This window comes from Gopherus flavomarginatus, chromosome 4 (genome assembly GCF_025201925.1).
Source record: "Gopherus flavomarginatus isolate rGopFla2 chromosome 4, rGopFla2.mat.asm, whole genome shotgun sequence".
Taxonomy (NCBI): domain Eukaryota; kingdom Metazoa; phylum Chordata; order Testudines; family Testudinidae; genus Gopherus; species Gopherus flavomarginatus.
The window spans coordinates 19224135-19241740 of record NC_066620.1 but is presented as its reverse complement, the minus strand read 5'-3'; the positions used below and the strand labels follow the sequence as shown (position 1 = coordinate 19241740).

Sequence of the window (17606 nt, the reverse complement as noted above, 5' to 3'; positions counted from 1 at the left end):
TGTCCAATGGGCTAGGAGCACCTGCAGCTAGGAAGAGCTAGGCCTGTATCCTGCAAAAAACAACTTACCTATGTACTGTGCATCACACACTAAACAGTCCAGCTGGAATCAATGGAACTGCTCCCAGTGCATAAAATTAAGCACATGGGTACTACTAATCAGTGAAACGAGGAATTTTAAATTTAACATTACAATTGTTCCCTATACAATAAAGTCACCTAGGTCAGCATCTCAGCTTCTCCGTTCAATTCAGCAAGCTGTATTTGCAAAGCTTGCAATCACTATTTATCTGCAATTCTAACTGGTTGCCAGATGACATTTATTCACATTCACAGAGAATAATTAAAATGAATAATTCAGTGATGGGGAGTCAGATAACAGTATGAACTTTGTTTAATTTATTTAGACAAGAAAATAAGTGAAGATCTCTGAAAACTTCCCTGTTCTTAGAGCATATACACATCACAATAAGATTCTATTCCTGCAATATAAAAAGCACAGGGTTAAATTTCAGAAGCATGACACATTTATCTTATCTTCTGATCTGTTCCAAAATCCTCTAACTGTAAACATTTTTTGAAAAATAACTATTAACTCTGCCAAGAGAAAAGGCAGCGTGCTCTTCAGGATAAATGTAAAAGCTAAAGTAATTATTTGTCTTTGATGTGTCTAGGGAATTGAGAAAAAAAATAGTTGTACCCTATCCTTCTTCAGCTATTATTGACCCTCCATGATTATCCTGCTTGAAGACAACTCCCGAAACCTCTAACAATTTTAACAATAAAGTCATTTAACACCTCTGTTTTTCCTATTGTACTGCAGAGTAAACAAACCCTGAGCGACATCAAGCATGGCAGCACTGAGCAACCAATCAGAGGAAAGAAGAGGCTGAAGGAAGAGTGGTAGAAAAGAACAGTAGCAATTAACTGCCAGTCTGAGACGGGAAAATATGGGCCTACTGTGTGTAAGTCACACAGCTAATGCTTTGGGAGAAGAAGACAGCAAAGAAGGTCTGAGGAAGAACTTGTTCAAATGTGCAGTCTGATTGGAGGTCTGTGATGACTCGGAAGCCATGACATTGGATCTAAGTTTTTCAATTACAGTCAAGTTGTTAGCCACGCAAGAAAGGCAAACAGTAGTTTAATTTTCCACACAAGCCAGAATAGACTAAACTTTCAGAAGCTTGCAGATTCTACTCCTGGGGGGGATTCTGTGCCACTGCACATGCGCAGAATTTATGTCCCTGCAGATTTCTTTGCTTCCCCACAGAAGAATGACTTTTGATGGGGAAGCCACAAGAGCGGGCATACGACTCTCCAAAACACTATGTTTCAGGTAACTAAGGCAGCCGGCAGAGAGGTAAATTACTGTGGGGCAGGGGGCGGCACTAGGGAAGACCTGGCTGGTGGCTCCTATCCTGTGACAGGATCAGCTGCTAGTCCCAGTTTGGCTTGGGAGCACAGGACTTCCTCTTTCCCTGCATGGCATCCGGGGCTAGGTCAGACTGACCCCCAGATTTCTTCCTCGGCTGCAGGAAGCTCTGCAAACTCCCTACACACACACACACTTCCTGCACCTATCACTCCTCAGCTGCAAGGGGAGGGATCCCTGTATAGGGAGCTGCTCCCCCATACACCCAACCCCTGTGCATCCAGACTCCCTCATGCACCTCACCGAGCCTCATCCCCCCCCACACTCAGAAATTCCCCACCCTGATGAGCCCCACTCTCCCTGCACTTGGACCACCCTCACGAGCCACCCACACCCAGATCCCCACCCCACCAAGCGCCAGCCAGATGCACCTGGTTCTCCACTCCACTGAGCACCCCTCCACCAGTATCTGGAACCCCCACTGACTCCCCACACCCAGAACCCCCTGCCAAGCTCTATCCACCCCACACCAAGACCCTCCCTTGCTGAGCACAAACCACCTTGACCTGGACCCCCCTGCAGAGTCCCATTACCGTTGCACCCAGAACCCACTCAACAAGCCCCTGTTCATCCAGATCCCCCCTCACCTGGATCCCCAATTGAGCTGTCCATATCCAGATTGTCCCACACAGAACCCTCTCAACCCACACCAAGCCCCTCCACACTTGGATCCTGCCTTGCTGAGCCTGCCTGGCCACACCTGGGTGCAACTGGCATGGAGGGGCAGGGGCCTGGAGTGTTTCTGGGGCAGGCCTGGTCCTTGAGCTGTGTCAGGGATGGGTGCAGCCTCAATACTGAGTCTGTGCCTGTCCACCTCTGTGCAGCTAGTGGCCTGTGCTCCCCAGTGCCATGCTGGAACGTCCATATTTATTTGACGAATAAAATTGGCAGAATTTTGCAGAAATTCTTTTTTTTTTTTTGTTTGGCACAGAATACTCCCAGGAGTAAAATTCAGTAGAATCCTTCCCCGAGGTCACAGAGAAGCACCAGAGCCACTCAGCACTCCTAATTCCAGTGTCCCTAATCCTCCAGAGAGCAGCAGATCTATCCACGTACTCAAGAGGCCACTCTCACTATAGGCAAGCTAGGCAGCTGCCTAGGTTGGGAGATTTGGCCCAGCCACCCCCCTCCATCATGATAGAGGGGCACCAGACCAAATTTGAGTGGCACGGCAGGGGCAGCATATTGTAGTGTTCTCTAAAGTGGCAGATTGCCTTGAGCAGGCTCTCGATATCCTAGTCTTTCATCTTACTTGCTCCTACCCTGTACTCAAACAGTACATAAGAGGCTCACAGAAGTGTGCTTCATGACAAACAGTGGCACTCATTCCCTGCACATGTTCCCTAATCCTTCCCACCCCTACATTGAAGAACCACGTTACTTTTGCTGCATCTCAGAACAACGGAAAGATCAGGCCCTGGAGATATCTCTTAGAACCTATGCCCACTATTAATTATTCAGTAAGCATGAAATACTATTCGAAGATGAAACGTGCAGGTATTACACCAGGATTATTTTCTGAATGAATTATTGGTTTTGTTTTCTCTCCGTAGTTACACTGACCCTGGATAAGAAAGCAGCAAGAAAGAAGGAGGATTGTTAATAAAATTCTTACATCTTCACGCAAATATAATCAATCCACACTTTAATTTGCTTTCCATATCTTTACACATGACTAAGACCACTGCGGTAAGACCTCTTCATTAAAATGATTTTAGACCTACATGTATGCTTTCTACTGATTTCCAAAGAGGTTTTCTTGAAAGTTAAAGCATGCAGTGGTGTCACAGTCTGTTTCCATAGGAATTATCTTCTCCTCTACACTTCAGAAGTGAAAAAAAATTTACAAGATACATTTTCAGCTTATTCACACATTTATTTGTGTTTGTTAAAAAGTTAACTATTCACTTTATTGCAAATTAAGTTGAGTTACATTACATAATTCGTTTGTAATATGTGTTATTTCTACAAAACAAAGTAGTTTTGTGCTTGCTACAGGTCTGATAAACCCTGTTTCTCATCCTCAGTAACAACAGCTGACGTGTATTCTCTGAGCCCACGGGGCCATTATTTTGTACATCCTGCTTGTCCACAAATTATACTGCTTTATCTAAACTCATATTTATGTTAGGATTTTTTGTAAGCATCATGATTACTTAAAAAAAAACCTGACAGTTCATGTGTGATCTTTTGCTGTCCATGCCATTTATTTTTCAAGTGGTTAAAATAAGTTACATCTAAAAATAAAAAGACACTATCACAATTTGTGCTTTGTTCAACAATAATCTAATAAACCAAGCTCCTTCCTTGCCACTAAACTCCAAATCAATACAGCAGTTGGGGAGACTCCTTCCCGCTTAGTCCTACATGGATTTGAAGAATCTCATTCCATACTGACTGATCTCCTATTGGCCACTTTTTTTTAAGTCACGGAAAAGGGATACTTCTATCCCTCTGCAGTCTTCTTCCACCTCTTCTACCTTATGAGACTCAACTGATCTCATATTCTCTACAGTCCTGCCAAGTAGTATGCATTTGGTGTGACACAACACATTTGGCAGCACTGTCATTCCTGCCCATATCTCAGGCCAAATGTCACATTTGTGGAGGAGACCCTTCACCACTAACCACCCTTTAGCTCAGGGGAAAGTAAATTGGATGGAGAGACAGGAGAGCCTGGTGTGACACTGCACCCCATATTCTTCACGGTGATATTACTCTGATATATTATGGCATAATTCTAATGTATTTTACAAAAGAAAGGTCATGTGACATATCATTGGAAAGGTTATGATTTATGAATATGAAAATGATTATCTTATTTGTATGCAGGTATCATTTTTGTATCGGAAGTTAGGAATATTGACTATGTGTCTGTATCAGAACACTCACTAGGCAAAAGATAGTCAGTCTAAGTGGCTGGCTGGGAACAGGGGCAGCAGGTTCGTATAATTTTTGGTGGTACCTAGAATGGGTGCAAGTCTTGCCCCCGCCCCCCACACCTGCTTAAGGCTCTGGGAGGGGGTTTGGGGTGTAGGTTCTGGGAGGAAGTTTGGGTGCAGGACGGATGCAGGCTCTGGGATGGAGTTTGGGTGCTCTGGGCTGAGGCAGGAAGGGGTATGGGGTGCAGGCTCTGGGAGAGAGTTTGAGTGTGGGAGGGGTGTGGGCTCTGGGAGGGAGTTTGGGTGCTGGGTGCAGGCTCTGAGCTGGTGCAGGGGGGTTGAGGTGCTGGGTGCAAGGGAGAGTTTGAGTGCTGGGTGCGAGATCTGGGGTGGGACAGAGGGTTGGGGTGCGGAACAGGGTGCAGGGCACGGGGCTCCGGGGAAGGGGGGCCCTCCCTAGCCTCCCCAGGCTGCTGCTCAGGAAGTCTAGCCAGGATAAGCCCCACCCCCTATCCAAGTTGCCTGCCGGAGGGGGGGGGCTGCCAGAGGAGGCATGCAGGGGCAGTAGGCAAGGCTGAGGAACACTCCGGAGGAGGCATGAAGGGGCAGTAGGCGGGACTGGACGATGCGTGCAGGGGCACCAGATAAGGCTGGGTGAGAGACCCAGCCCCGAACACTCGTGGAGCTGGGCCCACTGGGCCCTGAATTTGCTGTCGTCCGGGCACCACAAGCCCATACAACTCATCACCCCAGGCTGGGAAGGGTCCATTTATGTTAATGAACAATCAGGGAGAACAACTGGCCTTAGAAGGAGCTTATTTCCCATCTGGGGATCTTCCTGAGGAGGATACAAATGGCCTCCGAGCAATGGCTACTGTGGCGCTACAGGAACATTAACCAGCTCACTTGGTACTGGACTCCATCTTGGAATACCAGTGTTTTTCCACTGACTGGTGTGGGAACAAAAGTTTTGAGACAAACGGTTCCCACTCTGTGCAAAAGCTATTTAAGTCAGAGGAGTGACGTCACTGTTGTTCTTCATTGAGTCCTCATTCATGGAGACTCCTGGAAATGCCTAAGGAACAAAGACTGAGCTGGGGGAAGTGCTGGACCCAAACTAAAGGGATTTTTTAGCATGTGAAAGGAATACCTGGGATTTTTAAGCTGTAAGCAAGTGCAGCCGGCCCCTTAAGAATCTCTGCAGCCTGCCTGAATCATTATTTAGGTGGGAATTTGCTACCCCATCCAGTCTCTTTAGTATATTAAGCTTAGTTTGTATGTTTTGTTCATTTGCTACGTAATCTCCTTTGATCTGTTTGCTATCCATTATCTCTTAAAAGCTATCTTTTCTAGTTAATACACTCATTTTGCTTTGTCTAAAACCAGCGTGAGGGAGCTATAACTTGGGGAAGAAAGCTGTTGCATATCTTTCTCCACACTGAGGGAGGGGGCAAATTTCATGAGCTTACACTGTATAATTTTGAGTTTACACTCCAGAGGGGGATATGCACTTGAGTAGCTGGACAGTTCCTTAGCTGTAGCCTCCCCATGCAGAGTTGATCTCAGCGTCTGTTATGTACTGCAGCCGGGTGTGTCCCTACCTGTGTGTGTGTGTGTGTGCTGGAGCCTGGGAGAGAGCTTGGCAGAGTGGTCACAGCAGTACAGTGTAAAGGAAACCCAGGCTAGTGGGTCTGGGGGGCTCAGTGGTACCCCAGTTCCAGGGGGAACCCATCACACATGGGTTTTGTCTCATTTCTTCAGCTGAGTGCTGTTAGTATTGCTGCACATGTCACAATCCTAATTACTGATCAAAGCCTCCCTCACACCTCTAAGGGTATGACTACAATGGCAAGTTTCTGCACCACAAGTTATAACACTTATTAAAATGCTGGAATTAAACTGCTGTTGCATGTTCACATTGTGCTCCTTGTGAAGTTGGAGTGCATCCGCATTAGCAGCTCTTGCAACGGCAAAGACCGCAGTACATTGTGGTAGCTATCCCACTGTGCAACTGGCAGCAGGGTGCTTAGGGAAGGGTTTGCAATGCCTCATGAGGAAGGCACAGCATCACATGATGCACGTTTCCCAATCTCATTGTTCTATGGGCATCCTAGTACATTGCCAGCTGCTTTCAATTGAAGGCGGGGGAGAGAGAGACTGTTTTGGGGGACAGAACGTGTCAGCATGCTGTCTTGTAAGTTCAGACAGCAGCAGGAATCAACCTGTCTTGAGGCAGAGGGAGGGAGAAACCACAACTTCAGCCCCCATCTCTCTCCCTGGGCTCTCTGCACAGCTGTCTCTCTCTCTCTCTCTCACACCCATACCCCTCTGTGTTCAACAACACGAGCATTCCACATTAATGGTTTGCTTTGTGTCCTGGAGCAGATCAGCACAGCACACAATAGCTGTCAAGGGGAGGGACGCATGTCTCCAGGGCAGCTGAGTTCAAAACAATGAGCAAAGCGGTCACTTGAGGCATTATGGGACCAGCCCCAGAGGCCAACTACAGCGCAGAAAAAAATCATGTGTCTACACTGGCAGTAGAGCGGTGGAGCCTCTGAGAAAATAGCCTTACGACTCTCGTCGAGGTGGCTTTTTTGCAGCGCAGCAACTGAGGAGTTTCTGCACACAAAATGGCTTGGCAGTGTGTACACGTCTGCAGTTTGAGCAGAAAAAGCTGCTTTACTGTGCAGAGACTTGCCAGTGTAGACAAGTCCTATAATCAGAGGAGGCAAACACCTAGCATTCCCCCGAACAACCTTTTACAAAGTGAGAAGTTGTACAAGTTCCACAAAGTCAGTTCTGACAGAGCTGGGAATAGAACCTAGGTCTCTACTGTGAAAGTGCCAAATGCTATCTCACAGGCCCCACTGTTTTTCAGAATGACTGTCCCAGCTCTATGAGCTTGGTTACTCCACCTGTAAACACTGCTCTAACCACTAAACACTCAGCTCCCAAAAGCAGGAAGATAACACTGTAATCCTGATACACCATTTGCATGCTGGTTATCACAAATAGTTGTGTAGCACACTAGCAAATTGTGCCATTTTCCTCTAATCTCCATTAGCCTACTTTGCTTTCTAGTTGCTTCTTCAGCTCAAGTGGAAGAAGTGTGTGCTGTGCATCCGAAGATCCTGGGTCCAAATCTTGCTAACCAACCACACAGGAGAAAAAAAATAGTATGCAATCATTTAAGTATATACTGTATCATAATGCTCAGGCAAATTTAATTCAGTCATTTCCAAGTCCGAGTGCTTAACTTGGCAAACTTCATGTTCTTTTAGTGTAGCATTTTATATGTAGTATAAACAAATTATACATATGAGTAGATGCAGATTCCTGTGAAGAATGTGAAGTCCCTGTAACAGCAATAATTTTGTAATGCAAAAGAAATGAATTGGGATGTTATGTTAGAAATACAATGAAAAATAGCATGTAGCTCAGTTAATAGGAGCTGCCCCTTTAAGAACAGGATGGGGACTTCATTGTAGCATATGTTTGCAGATCACTGAAAACACACAACAAGAAAATAGGTTGAGACCCACTGGTCTAGGGCAGTGGTTCTCAGACTATGGGGGGGGGCGCTCCCAAAGGATGCACAGGAATGTGTCAAGGAAGGTGAGGCTCTGTGCTCCCCCGCCCCGCCTTGTTTTATTTTTAAAGCTCTGGCTGTTGGCCCCAGGTGGCAGAAGGGCCATGCACACTCAGGAGACAGGGGTCAAAGAGAAAGCCAGAGCCCTGTTCACCCAGAGCTCTCTTCTCTCCTGCCCAATCAATCCTTCATCAGGGTGGTGCTCTCCTTCCCCCACTCCCTCACTATGAGGCAGCTCAGCCTCTCTTTCCCCTCATGTCTCACCTAGAGGCGGCAGAGCTCCAGCTTTCAGCCCCAGAGTGGCAGCAGCAGCACAGAAATAAGGGTGACAATGGGGCACTAAGTCTGCTGTGAAAAGTGATATTGATGAATGTCACTTTCTACATTGCCACCTTACTTCTGCGCTGCTGCTGGTGTGCGCTGCCTTCACAGCTGGGCGCCCAGCCAGCAGCCACTACTCTCCTCTCTCCCTACAGAGCTGCATGGTGGTACATGTACTTGGGGGAGGGGCGTAAATGACTACAGACACACAGAAGGGGGGCCCAATCAAATACATTTGAGAACCACTGCTTTAGAGAATATGCCCTGCCCTAGACTAGTCTTAAGGGATGCTGGCACAGCAACGGAAAACTTGTCCATAAAGAATTTCATACATCAGGGCTGTCACACCATTGTCTTCACTAGCTTTGAATTGACATTTTTTCTAAAGGGAAGTTTATAGTTATTAGTTATTTTCAAATATGCACATCAACCAATTAAAATTGCATGAAATGGGGGACAGTCTATACCCGTATGTTCACCACGTTTACGTGACTATGATAAATTTCATACAAAGTATACCTTGTGTATCCCTTGAAAACTCTTGGCAAAATATGTGGCAACACTATGTAAAGTTACAGGATTCTACTGCAAAATATTACTAACACTATGTTCTGAGTCTGGGGAAGAGTCACAAACCACCCAGAGGCAAAAGGTTATCCAACGCCTCAGCCCGGTGGCAACAAATCAAATGGACTATCACCTGGTTAACTGGCCATTCTTTGGCAGGAAATATGATGTGAGCAGAAATCTACATTTTGATAAAAACAGCTGGGGGTTCAGGTTCACACAGACTTTATGTCTCCTGAATCTCAGCTGGAGACGATTCTCAAAGAAGAGAAAGGACGATAAAAGGAAAGAGAGGAGATGCTCCAACTTATTCCTCCTTTAGCTTTACCCACAGCATCTACAACACCTGAAGAACAAAGGGAACAGCTTTGGACTGGGGGAGGGATCCTGACTAAAAGATTTAGCCTGTAAGACTGCTAAAACATGTGGTGAAGGAGATCTTTGCTATGAATTCACTCTAGCTTGTTAAGTTAGGCATTAGTTGAGATTTACTTTTATTTTCTTGTAACAAATTTGACTTTTATGCTTCATTACTTGTAATCACTTAAAATCTCTCTTTTGTAGTTAATTAAACTTGTTTTATCTAAACCAGTGTGTTTAGACTGAACTGTCTGGGAAACTCCATTTCAGATAACAGGATTTGTGCATATTATTTTCCATTAATAAAGTGACAGACCTTATGAGCTTCTATTGTCCAGGAGAGAGCTGGGCAGTACAAGATGTATATTTCTGAGGCCATGGCTAAACTGGCACTTTACAGCGCTGCAACTTTCGCGCTCAGGGGTGTGAAAAAACACCCCTCTGAGCGCTGCAAGATACAGCGCTGTAAAGCCTCAGTGTAATCAGTGCCGCAGCGCTGGAAGCGCGGCTCCCAGTGCTGGAAGCTACACCCGTAAGGGATGTGGTTTACGTGCAGCGCTGGGAGAGCTCTCTCCCAGCGCTGGCGCTCCGACTACACTCACACTTCAAAGCGCTGCCGCGGCAGATCTTTGAAATTTCAAGTGTAGCCATAGCCAGAGGGAAAGACTGCGAATCTGCTGGCATTGCTATGCAGTGTAATTCAAGAGTGGCTGACAGTAGCACACAGAGTATAATTGGGAGTAATTTACCTGCTGGAGGTTGAGACAGAGCAGACTAGGAATGGTAGCTCTCAGCAAAGCAGTGTAAAAGACACCCCAGGTGAGAGAACTATGGGGACACAGCTGTTTATCAGTCCGGATTGTACGCTGGGTAATGTCATAGTCATATAGAGCTACACAAGGGGAGGGATAGCTCAGTGGTTTGAGCGTTGGCCTGCTAAATGCAGGGTTGTGAGTTCAGTCCTTGAGGGGGCCACTTACAGATCTGGGGCAAAATCAGTACTTGGTCCTGCTAGTGAAGGCAGGGGGCTGGACTCCATGACCTTTCAAGGTCCCTTCCAGTTCTAGGAGATTGGTATATCTCCAATTATAAAAAAATTGGACATTCATGTCTCTAGGTCAGTGGTTCTTAAACTTTTTTACTGGTGACCCCATTCACATAGCAAGCCTCTGAGTTCGACCCCCATCTTATAAATTAAAAACACGTGTTTATATATTTAACACCATTATAAATGTTGGAGGCAAAGCAGGGCTTGGGGTGGAGGATGACAGCTCGTGACCCCCTCATGTAATAGCCCTGTGACCCCTTGAGGGGTCCCAACTCCAGTTTGAGAACTCCTGCTCTAGGTTATGTGACAAAGGATCTGCTGTACCTTCTGCCCCTGTACTGGTATTTAGCCTCAGCTATCCCTATAGCATGCTTGGCTGTGAGGCCGGCCTGCCTTAGTGCACCAAGAACCGCTTCCACCTTTTCCAAGTGGGTCTCCCAGTCACGAGTATGGATAATTACACCATCCAGGTAAGCAGCTGCATAACCATTATGGGGCTGCAGAAGCTTGTCCATGAGACGCTGGATGGGGGCAGGTGCCCCATGCAGTCCAAAAGGAAGAATGGTTTATTGAAACAGACCCTCTAGTGTAGAGAATGCCGTCTTTTCTTTTGAATCTTTGTCAAGGGGAATCTGCCAGTATCCCTTTGTTAAATCAAGGGTTGTCAAAAACTAGGCATTGCCCAGGTGGTCAACTAACTCATCAATGCGGGGTATGCGTCAAATTTGGATATCTGATTCAGCTGGCGAAAGTCAGTACAAAAATCTAGTGGTGCCATCGGGTTTGGGCACCAACACAATCGGACTCGACCATTGACTGTGGGATTCTTCAATGACTCCTAGTTCCAACATCCTTTTTACCTCAGCCTTGATCTCCTCCCTTTTTGCTGCTGGGACCCGGTAGGGCCTTAAAGTTACCTTTGCCCCAGAGTCTGTGATAATGTGGCGATATGCTTTGGTAGTCCGGCCTGGTTTCGTTGAAAACTCTTCCTGGTACCAGCTGATCATCTCAGTTACCTCCTCCTTCTGGTTCGGTGTCAGATCAGGGGATATCCTGATCTGCTCAGGTAGATTATTTCCCTGGATTGGGGCCTCTTGGGCCACCACACACATGCCTCTTGCTGGTGCCAAGGTTTCAAGAGGTTAATGTGATAAATCAGATCTTGTTTCCAGCGTCCTGGCTGCTGCACCTTGTAGGTTACTTCCCCCACGGGTTCAACCACCTCATAGGGCCCCTGCCATTGGGCCAGAAGCTTGCTTTCTGCCATGGGTAACAATACCATCACCTGATCCTCTGGTTGGAACTGTTGGACTTTTGCCTGGCAATTGTAATAGGTTCACTGGGCCTCCTGTGCCTTTTCCAAATGACCCAGGCTATCCAGTCTTGCATCTGCAATACATGTTCTATCATATTTCTCTCCTCATTGGGTTCCTCTTCCTAGATCTCTTTGGCAATATCTAGTATGTCACAGAGGTGACACCTGTATAATAACTCGAAGGGGGAAAACCCAGTTGAGGCCTGAGGTACCTCTCGGATAGCAAGCATAAGGTAAGGGAGTAGGGTGTCCCAGTCTTTCCCGTCCTGACTTACCACCTTCTTTATCATAGCCTTGAGGGTTCTGTTAAACCTTTCTCCAACCCGTCAGTCTGCGGATGATAGACGTAAGTTCTCAGGTTTATGTACATGAAGCAGCGTACAGAGGTCCTTCATTAGCTTCAACATAAATAGGGTTTCTTGGTCCATTAATATCTCCTTCAGTAGCCCACTCAGCAAAGATCCCCACCGGCTCTTTGGCTATCGTTTTAGAGGCCATGTTCTGCAGGGGGATGGCTTCTGGGTAGCAAGTAGCATAGTCCAAAACAACAAGTATATATTGGTGGCCCCGAGCCGTCTTCTCCAGGGTTTCCACTAGGTCCATGGCTATTCGCTCGAAGGGGACCTCTATGATGGGAAGGGATACTAAAGGTGCCCTCAAGTGAGGACGGTGCAGCTGACACTCCAGGCAGGACGCACAGTACCTCCGCATTTCTTCATGTACTCCAGGCCAGAAGAACCGTCGCAGGACCCGTGCCAGGGTTTTCTCTACCGCCAAAAAGATGACTATGGGCAAGACTTAATACAGCATTCTCGTGTTTTTGAGGTACTAGGATCTGCTGTACCTTCTGCCCCTGTTCTGGTGCAACCCGGTATAAGAGATCCTTCTTCATTATGAAGTAGGGTCCTGGTCCCTGGGTTCTCCCTTCCATGGGGACCCCGTCTATTCCAGTCACCTCCTTCCTAATGTTGTCGTACCTTGGGTCTTCTGCATGGTCCCATCCAAAATTTCCTCTCCCAGGGCTAATCTGCCCGAGATCTAGGGGCCCAGTCTCTGTTGCCTCTACTGGTTCAGAGGCATTAGAGTGGGGGTCAGACTTGGGTGCTTCGCCCTCCGGGGTGGCCTCTTTTTCAGCTGCTCGGGCCCGCCTACTGACGAGAGCAACTCTCTGGCTTTGGGTCAGCGTTCGGGTTCCCAAGGCCTTAGCTGCCCTTCTTTCCCTTTTCATCTTTCTACCCTGTCTGGGAGTGGAGAACAAATCTGGGGATATTTCAAAAAAGATTGGGGGTTGACAGTCTGCTGTGGATGCCTCACTAATTTCAGGGTTCTCATCTTTCTCCAATTCCCCTTCTGGGAGTAAGTCTCCAAACCCTGGGAATCCCTCCAAATCCCTCCCTATGAGCACCGGGTACAGGAGTTTAGGGACTACACCTGCTGCTACCTCAGTAGTGATCCCTTGGATCTCAATTTTTACTGGGATGGTGGGGTAGTAATTAACTGTCCCATGGACACATGTTATCCCCGTAAGTTTAGCCTGCAGCAGCTGATGACGCTTCACGAGCTTCCCTGAGATAAGAGTGATAGCACTCCCCGAATCAACCAGTGCCGTGGTCTCTACCCCATTTAGTTTCACTGGTCTGGTGTACATATGTGGGGTTAATGAGACCCCCACAAAGTGGATTTGGGAGCATGGGTCTGCCCAGTTCCCCAGGTTACACTGCATAGGCTCCTCGGCATTGGGACACTGTGCAGCTATATGTCCCCACTCCCCGCAGGCATAACATCTGTATGGGGCCTTAGGCATTCCCCGGTCTCTTGGTTTGGGCAGTCTAACATCACGATCCTCTTCTCCCTCAGTGTTCCAACTCTTTGTGGCTTCTGGTGAGCCTTCAGCCCCTCTCTTTTTCCACCTGGGCCCTCCTGGTGGCCCAGTCACCCGAGCTCTAGGGCTTGGTGCTGCTCGTTTAACCCGGGGTGCTTCTTCCTTAGCTGGTCGGGTCAGCTCCCTAGCTGTCCTTCGCCTCTCTACCAGTGCGGCAACCTCATCTGAGATGGAGGGTTCGTTCTGGCTTACCCAGGTGCGGAGGTCTGGCGGTAGTCCCCTCATGTATCAGTTGATGACCTGAACCTCTAGTATCTCTTCCAGACTCCAGGATTCCGTTCACAACCACTTTCGTGCGAGCTGGATGAGGTCATACAATAGGGATTGTGGGGTTTTGTCTTCCTGGTACCTCCACTCGTGATACCACTGGGCCCGTACTGCGGTAGTTACTCCAGATCTGGCCAGAATCTCTGCTTTCAGCTGGAGGTAGTCTGCCACAGCTTCTTCAGGCAGATCATGGTAGGCCTTCTAGGCCTCCCCACACAGGAATGGGGCAAGGGTGCCAGACCACTGATCTTGAGGCCAGGCCTCCCGTAGGACTGTCTTCTCAAAGGCCAGAAGGTATGCCTCTACATCATCCTCTCGCGTCATTTTCTGCGGCCAATAGCTGGGCCGTGTGATCTGCATCCCATCATGATTGCGGTTCAGCTCTGTAAGGGTCTTTACCTAGTTTACCAGTTCTTGCTACATAGCTCGGTCCTGAGCAGCCTGGTCCATCAGCAGACAATTAGTCTCTTGCTGCAGCCGCACTGCCTCCTGTTGGGTGGCTGCCTGGACACGGGCAGCCTCCTGCTGGGCCGCCGTTGCTTGTATCAATGCCCGTACTAAGTCATCCATTGGGGAAAAAAAAATAAAATAAAACCCTCTCCATTTTTTTTTTAATCATCCTCCTTCTTCCATCGCACCGTGCACACCACATTCCACTCCTGACACCAGTTGTGACAAAGTTCCTCCTCCACCTTGGTGGGTCCTGCACTTATTGGCCGATTTCCTCGCCTCAGAGATTCCTGACCGTATGGGTCAGGAAACAGCCCAGAGGCCTTCCCCTCTGGTGGAAGCCACAGTCCAGGTCAATTCCTCCTGTGTCCAATCAGGAGTTGGGAGGTTTGGGGGGAAGCTGGGCCTGCCCTCTACTCTGGATTCCAGCCCAGGGCCCTGTGGACTGCACCTGTCTAGAGTGCCTCTTGGTACAGCTGTGCAACAGCTACAACTCCCTGGGCTACTTCCCCGTGGCCTTCACCCAACACTTTTTTTATCCTCACCACAGGACCTTTCTCCTGGTGTCTGATAATGCATGTACTCCTCAGTCTTCCAGCAATATGTCTTCTCACTCTCAGCTCCTAGTGCCTCTTGCTCCCAGCTCCTCGCATGCACACTACAAAAACTGAAGCAAGGTCCTTTTTAACTAAGGTATCCTGATTAGCCAGCCTGTTCTAATTGATTCTAGCAGTTTCTTCTTAAGTGGCTCCAGGTGTCCTAATTAGCCTGCCTGCCTTAGCTGGTTCCAGCAAGTTCCTCCTTGTTCTGGAACTGCCCCTGTTACCTTACCCAGGGAAAAGGGATCTACTGAACCTGGGACTAATATATCTGCCTTCTATCACTCTCCTGTAGCCATCTGGCCTGATCCTATCACAGTTATGACTTCAGATGTATGGGAGGGAGTTAGAGAGTCCAATGCTCCCGTAGAAGAGCAACCCATCAACAAATAGCCTTGTCAGAGAACATTCACAGTTTGATTCGTTCATTTCAACAAATGTTAAAATCTGTCCTAGTTCATATGGCTATTACTCTGGGAATAGTTGGGAAAGATATTTATACATCCTGTTCTTTGAATTTTATTTCCCAAATCGCCAATTTTCAATAAAGCCATTAATCATTATATCCTGATGTCACAGTAATTTGTTTACTGCTAGCAAGTCAGCATACCAAAATTCAGTCACTTATCTTGCTCTGAGAAATATTTAGCCTCTACTCAACAGCTGAACAGACTTGAAACAAAACTCTGTCCCACAGTACCATACTGCTTTAGAAACAGTCAGTCCTGAAATTATATACTACCTAAAGGGTATAATATGCAATTTAGGAACCAACACCATTCCCTCAGTTCAAAAGCTATTTTATATTCTTGAATGCAAAGCTGTGGAGAGACGGTCACCAAAAGCTGAGTGGAATCTCTGCTGTGCCAATACATAACACATTTTTCTCTGGATACATCCCAACTGTTTGGCCAGCATTCAGTGTAAAAACATATATTTAATTCTATGTGCAGTAACACCACAGTATGCTGTGCCTCTCGAAAAGGTTTTCATTCAGTCATGTTTAGAATAATGCATTGGTAAATGGGACAGCACTTGCCTTAGAAATCTGTGCACTGCTGGACAAGCCCTTGCTACATCGTTCAGATGGTATATTTAAATAGAATATCTTCAGCTGAAAAGAAACTATTAGATTCTTTTTGGATTCTCTCACTCCCTAGATTTGAAGTTTAAAATCAGATTCAGAATCTAGCTTTAATTTTTAGCATTAGATTTCAATTTTAATGGTAGGTTTAAAGTTTGATTATCTTAGTGAAAATAAGAGTGAGCATTAACTGCAACAGCAGCTGTTTCCACTTTGGAAAAGTGTATTAGCACTAACATTTTACCAGTCATATCAACGGATTTGATCTTAAAAGTAAAGCAACATTAGCAAAGAGAACCTCCTGTTATGCACAAGAATAAAACAATGCTACATGCAAACACCCAAATGACTTGTGGGAAAACTGACAGACCTATTGATATATTTTATTTTTCCTTTCCCTATTTGTTGATATAATGAAGACACTATTCTGAAAGGTACTGTAGAAATAATTTATAAAATATAGTATAGTCTAATATCTAGACTAGACAGTAATACCTAGAAATATTCTGGCTATAAATCTGGCCTGGACTTTTGGAACAAAAGGAAGAGACTGACCCTTGAAGTCCATTTGAGAGTCTACTCCAAAGACATTGATTGCTAGATTAGGACATTTGGAGTTCAGTCAGTTCTGTGTGGATATTCATTTAATACAAGTTAGAGGCTCATAGTTGTTTGTCAATACTGAGTTTGTGATTTGGTTGAAGAAGCTTCCACGTAAAATGGGACAGTAGTTACTATTAGCTTCTGCTTAGAACTTCATCTGATCCCTCTTATTCCTCACACAAAGTCTTGGAGACCATAGGCATGCCAAACATGATGGTGAGTCCTATAATCATTCCCATGGCTACATTATATATATGCTTATATAGTATTTGGAACAGGTGAGATCTGATGCCAGTCTTATCAGTAGGGTAGTTTTAAACAGTGTTATGCATGTCAGAAACATGTATGATTGGATCAAGAAAGTATTGGGTCCAACTTTAAAGAAGACAACAGTGGAAACAATCAGCAACCACACCAAGCAGATGAATTGCTGGGTAGAACACTACTCTGAGCTTTACTCTTGTGAAAATATTGTTAGGGATGCAGCCATCAACACCATTGAAAGCCTGCCTGTTATGAACCAACTCAATGATGAACCAACTGTTGAAGAGCTTAGCCTTGTCATAGATAGCTCCCCAATGGAAAGGCCCCTGGAAAAGACTGCATACCATCAGAGGTCATAAAATGCAGAAAATCTATTCTAAACATCTTCAAAAATTGCTCAACCTGAGCTGGAAAGAAGGATAAGTGCCTCAAGAAATGAGAGATGCCATCATCATCACTCTCTACAAAAACAAGGGTGACAGGAGTGACTATAACAACTACCGTGACATTTCCCTTCTTGGCCTTATGGGAAAACCCTTTGCCTGAGTTGCCCTAAACAGATTTCAGACCTCTGCAGACAGCATCTATCCTGAATCACAGTGTGGCTTCAGAGCTGAAAGGTCTATCATCAATACAATCTTCTCAAATATCAGAGGGGCAGCTGTGCTAGTCTGTATCTACAAAAACAATGAGGACTCCAGTGGCACCTTAAAGACTAACAGATTTATTTGGGCATAAGCTTTCATGGGTAAAAAACCCATTTATTCAAACGCATGGAGTGAAATTTACATATAGGAATAAATATATATTGACACATGAAGAGAAGGAAGTTACCTTACAAGTGGAGAACCAATGTTAAAGGCCAATTCAGTCACGGTGGATGTGGTCCACTCCCAATAACTGATGAGGAGGTGTCAATACCAAGAGAGGGTAAATTGCTT

General features: G+C 46.2%; 1 protein-coding gene across 2 annotated transcripts in view; it reads right to left on the bottom strand.

Annotated features, from left to right (window-relative positions):
* The window catches only part of APLF (aprataxin and PNKP like factor), a 120294-nt gene that overhangs the window by 84066 nt on the left and 18622 nt on the right, over positions 1 to 17606 (bottom strand). Inside the window, exon 3 of one of the 2 annotated variants that reach the window (XM_050952136.1) lies at positions 7386 to 7463. The exons of the other annotated variant lie outside the window; for it this stretch is intronic. Coding sequence (XP_050808093.1) covers positions 7386 to 7463 — 78 coding nt within the window. The remainder of the gene's footprint in view (positions 1 to 7385; positions 7464 to 17606) is intronic. 2 annotated transcript variants of the gene reach the window in all.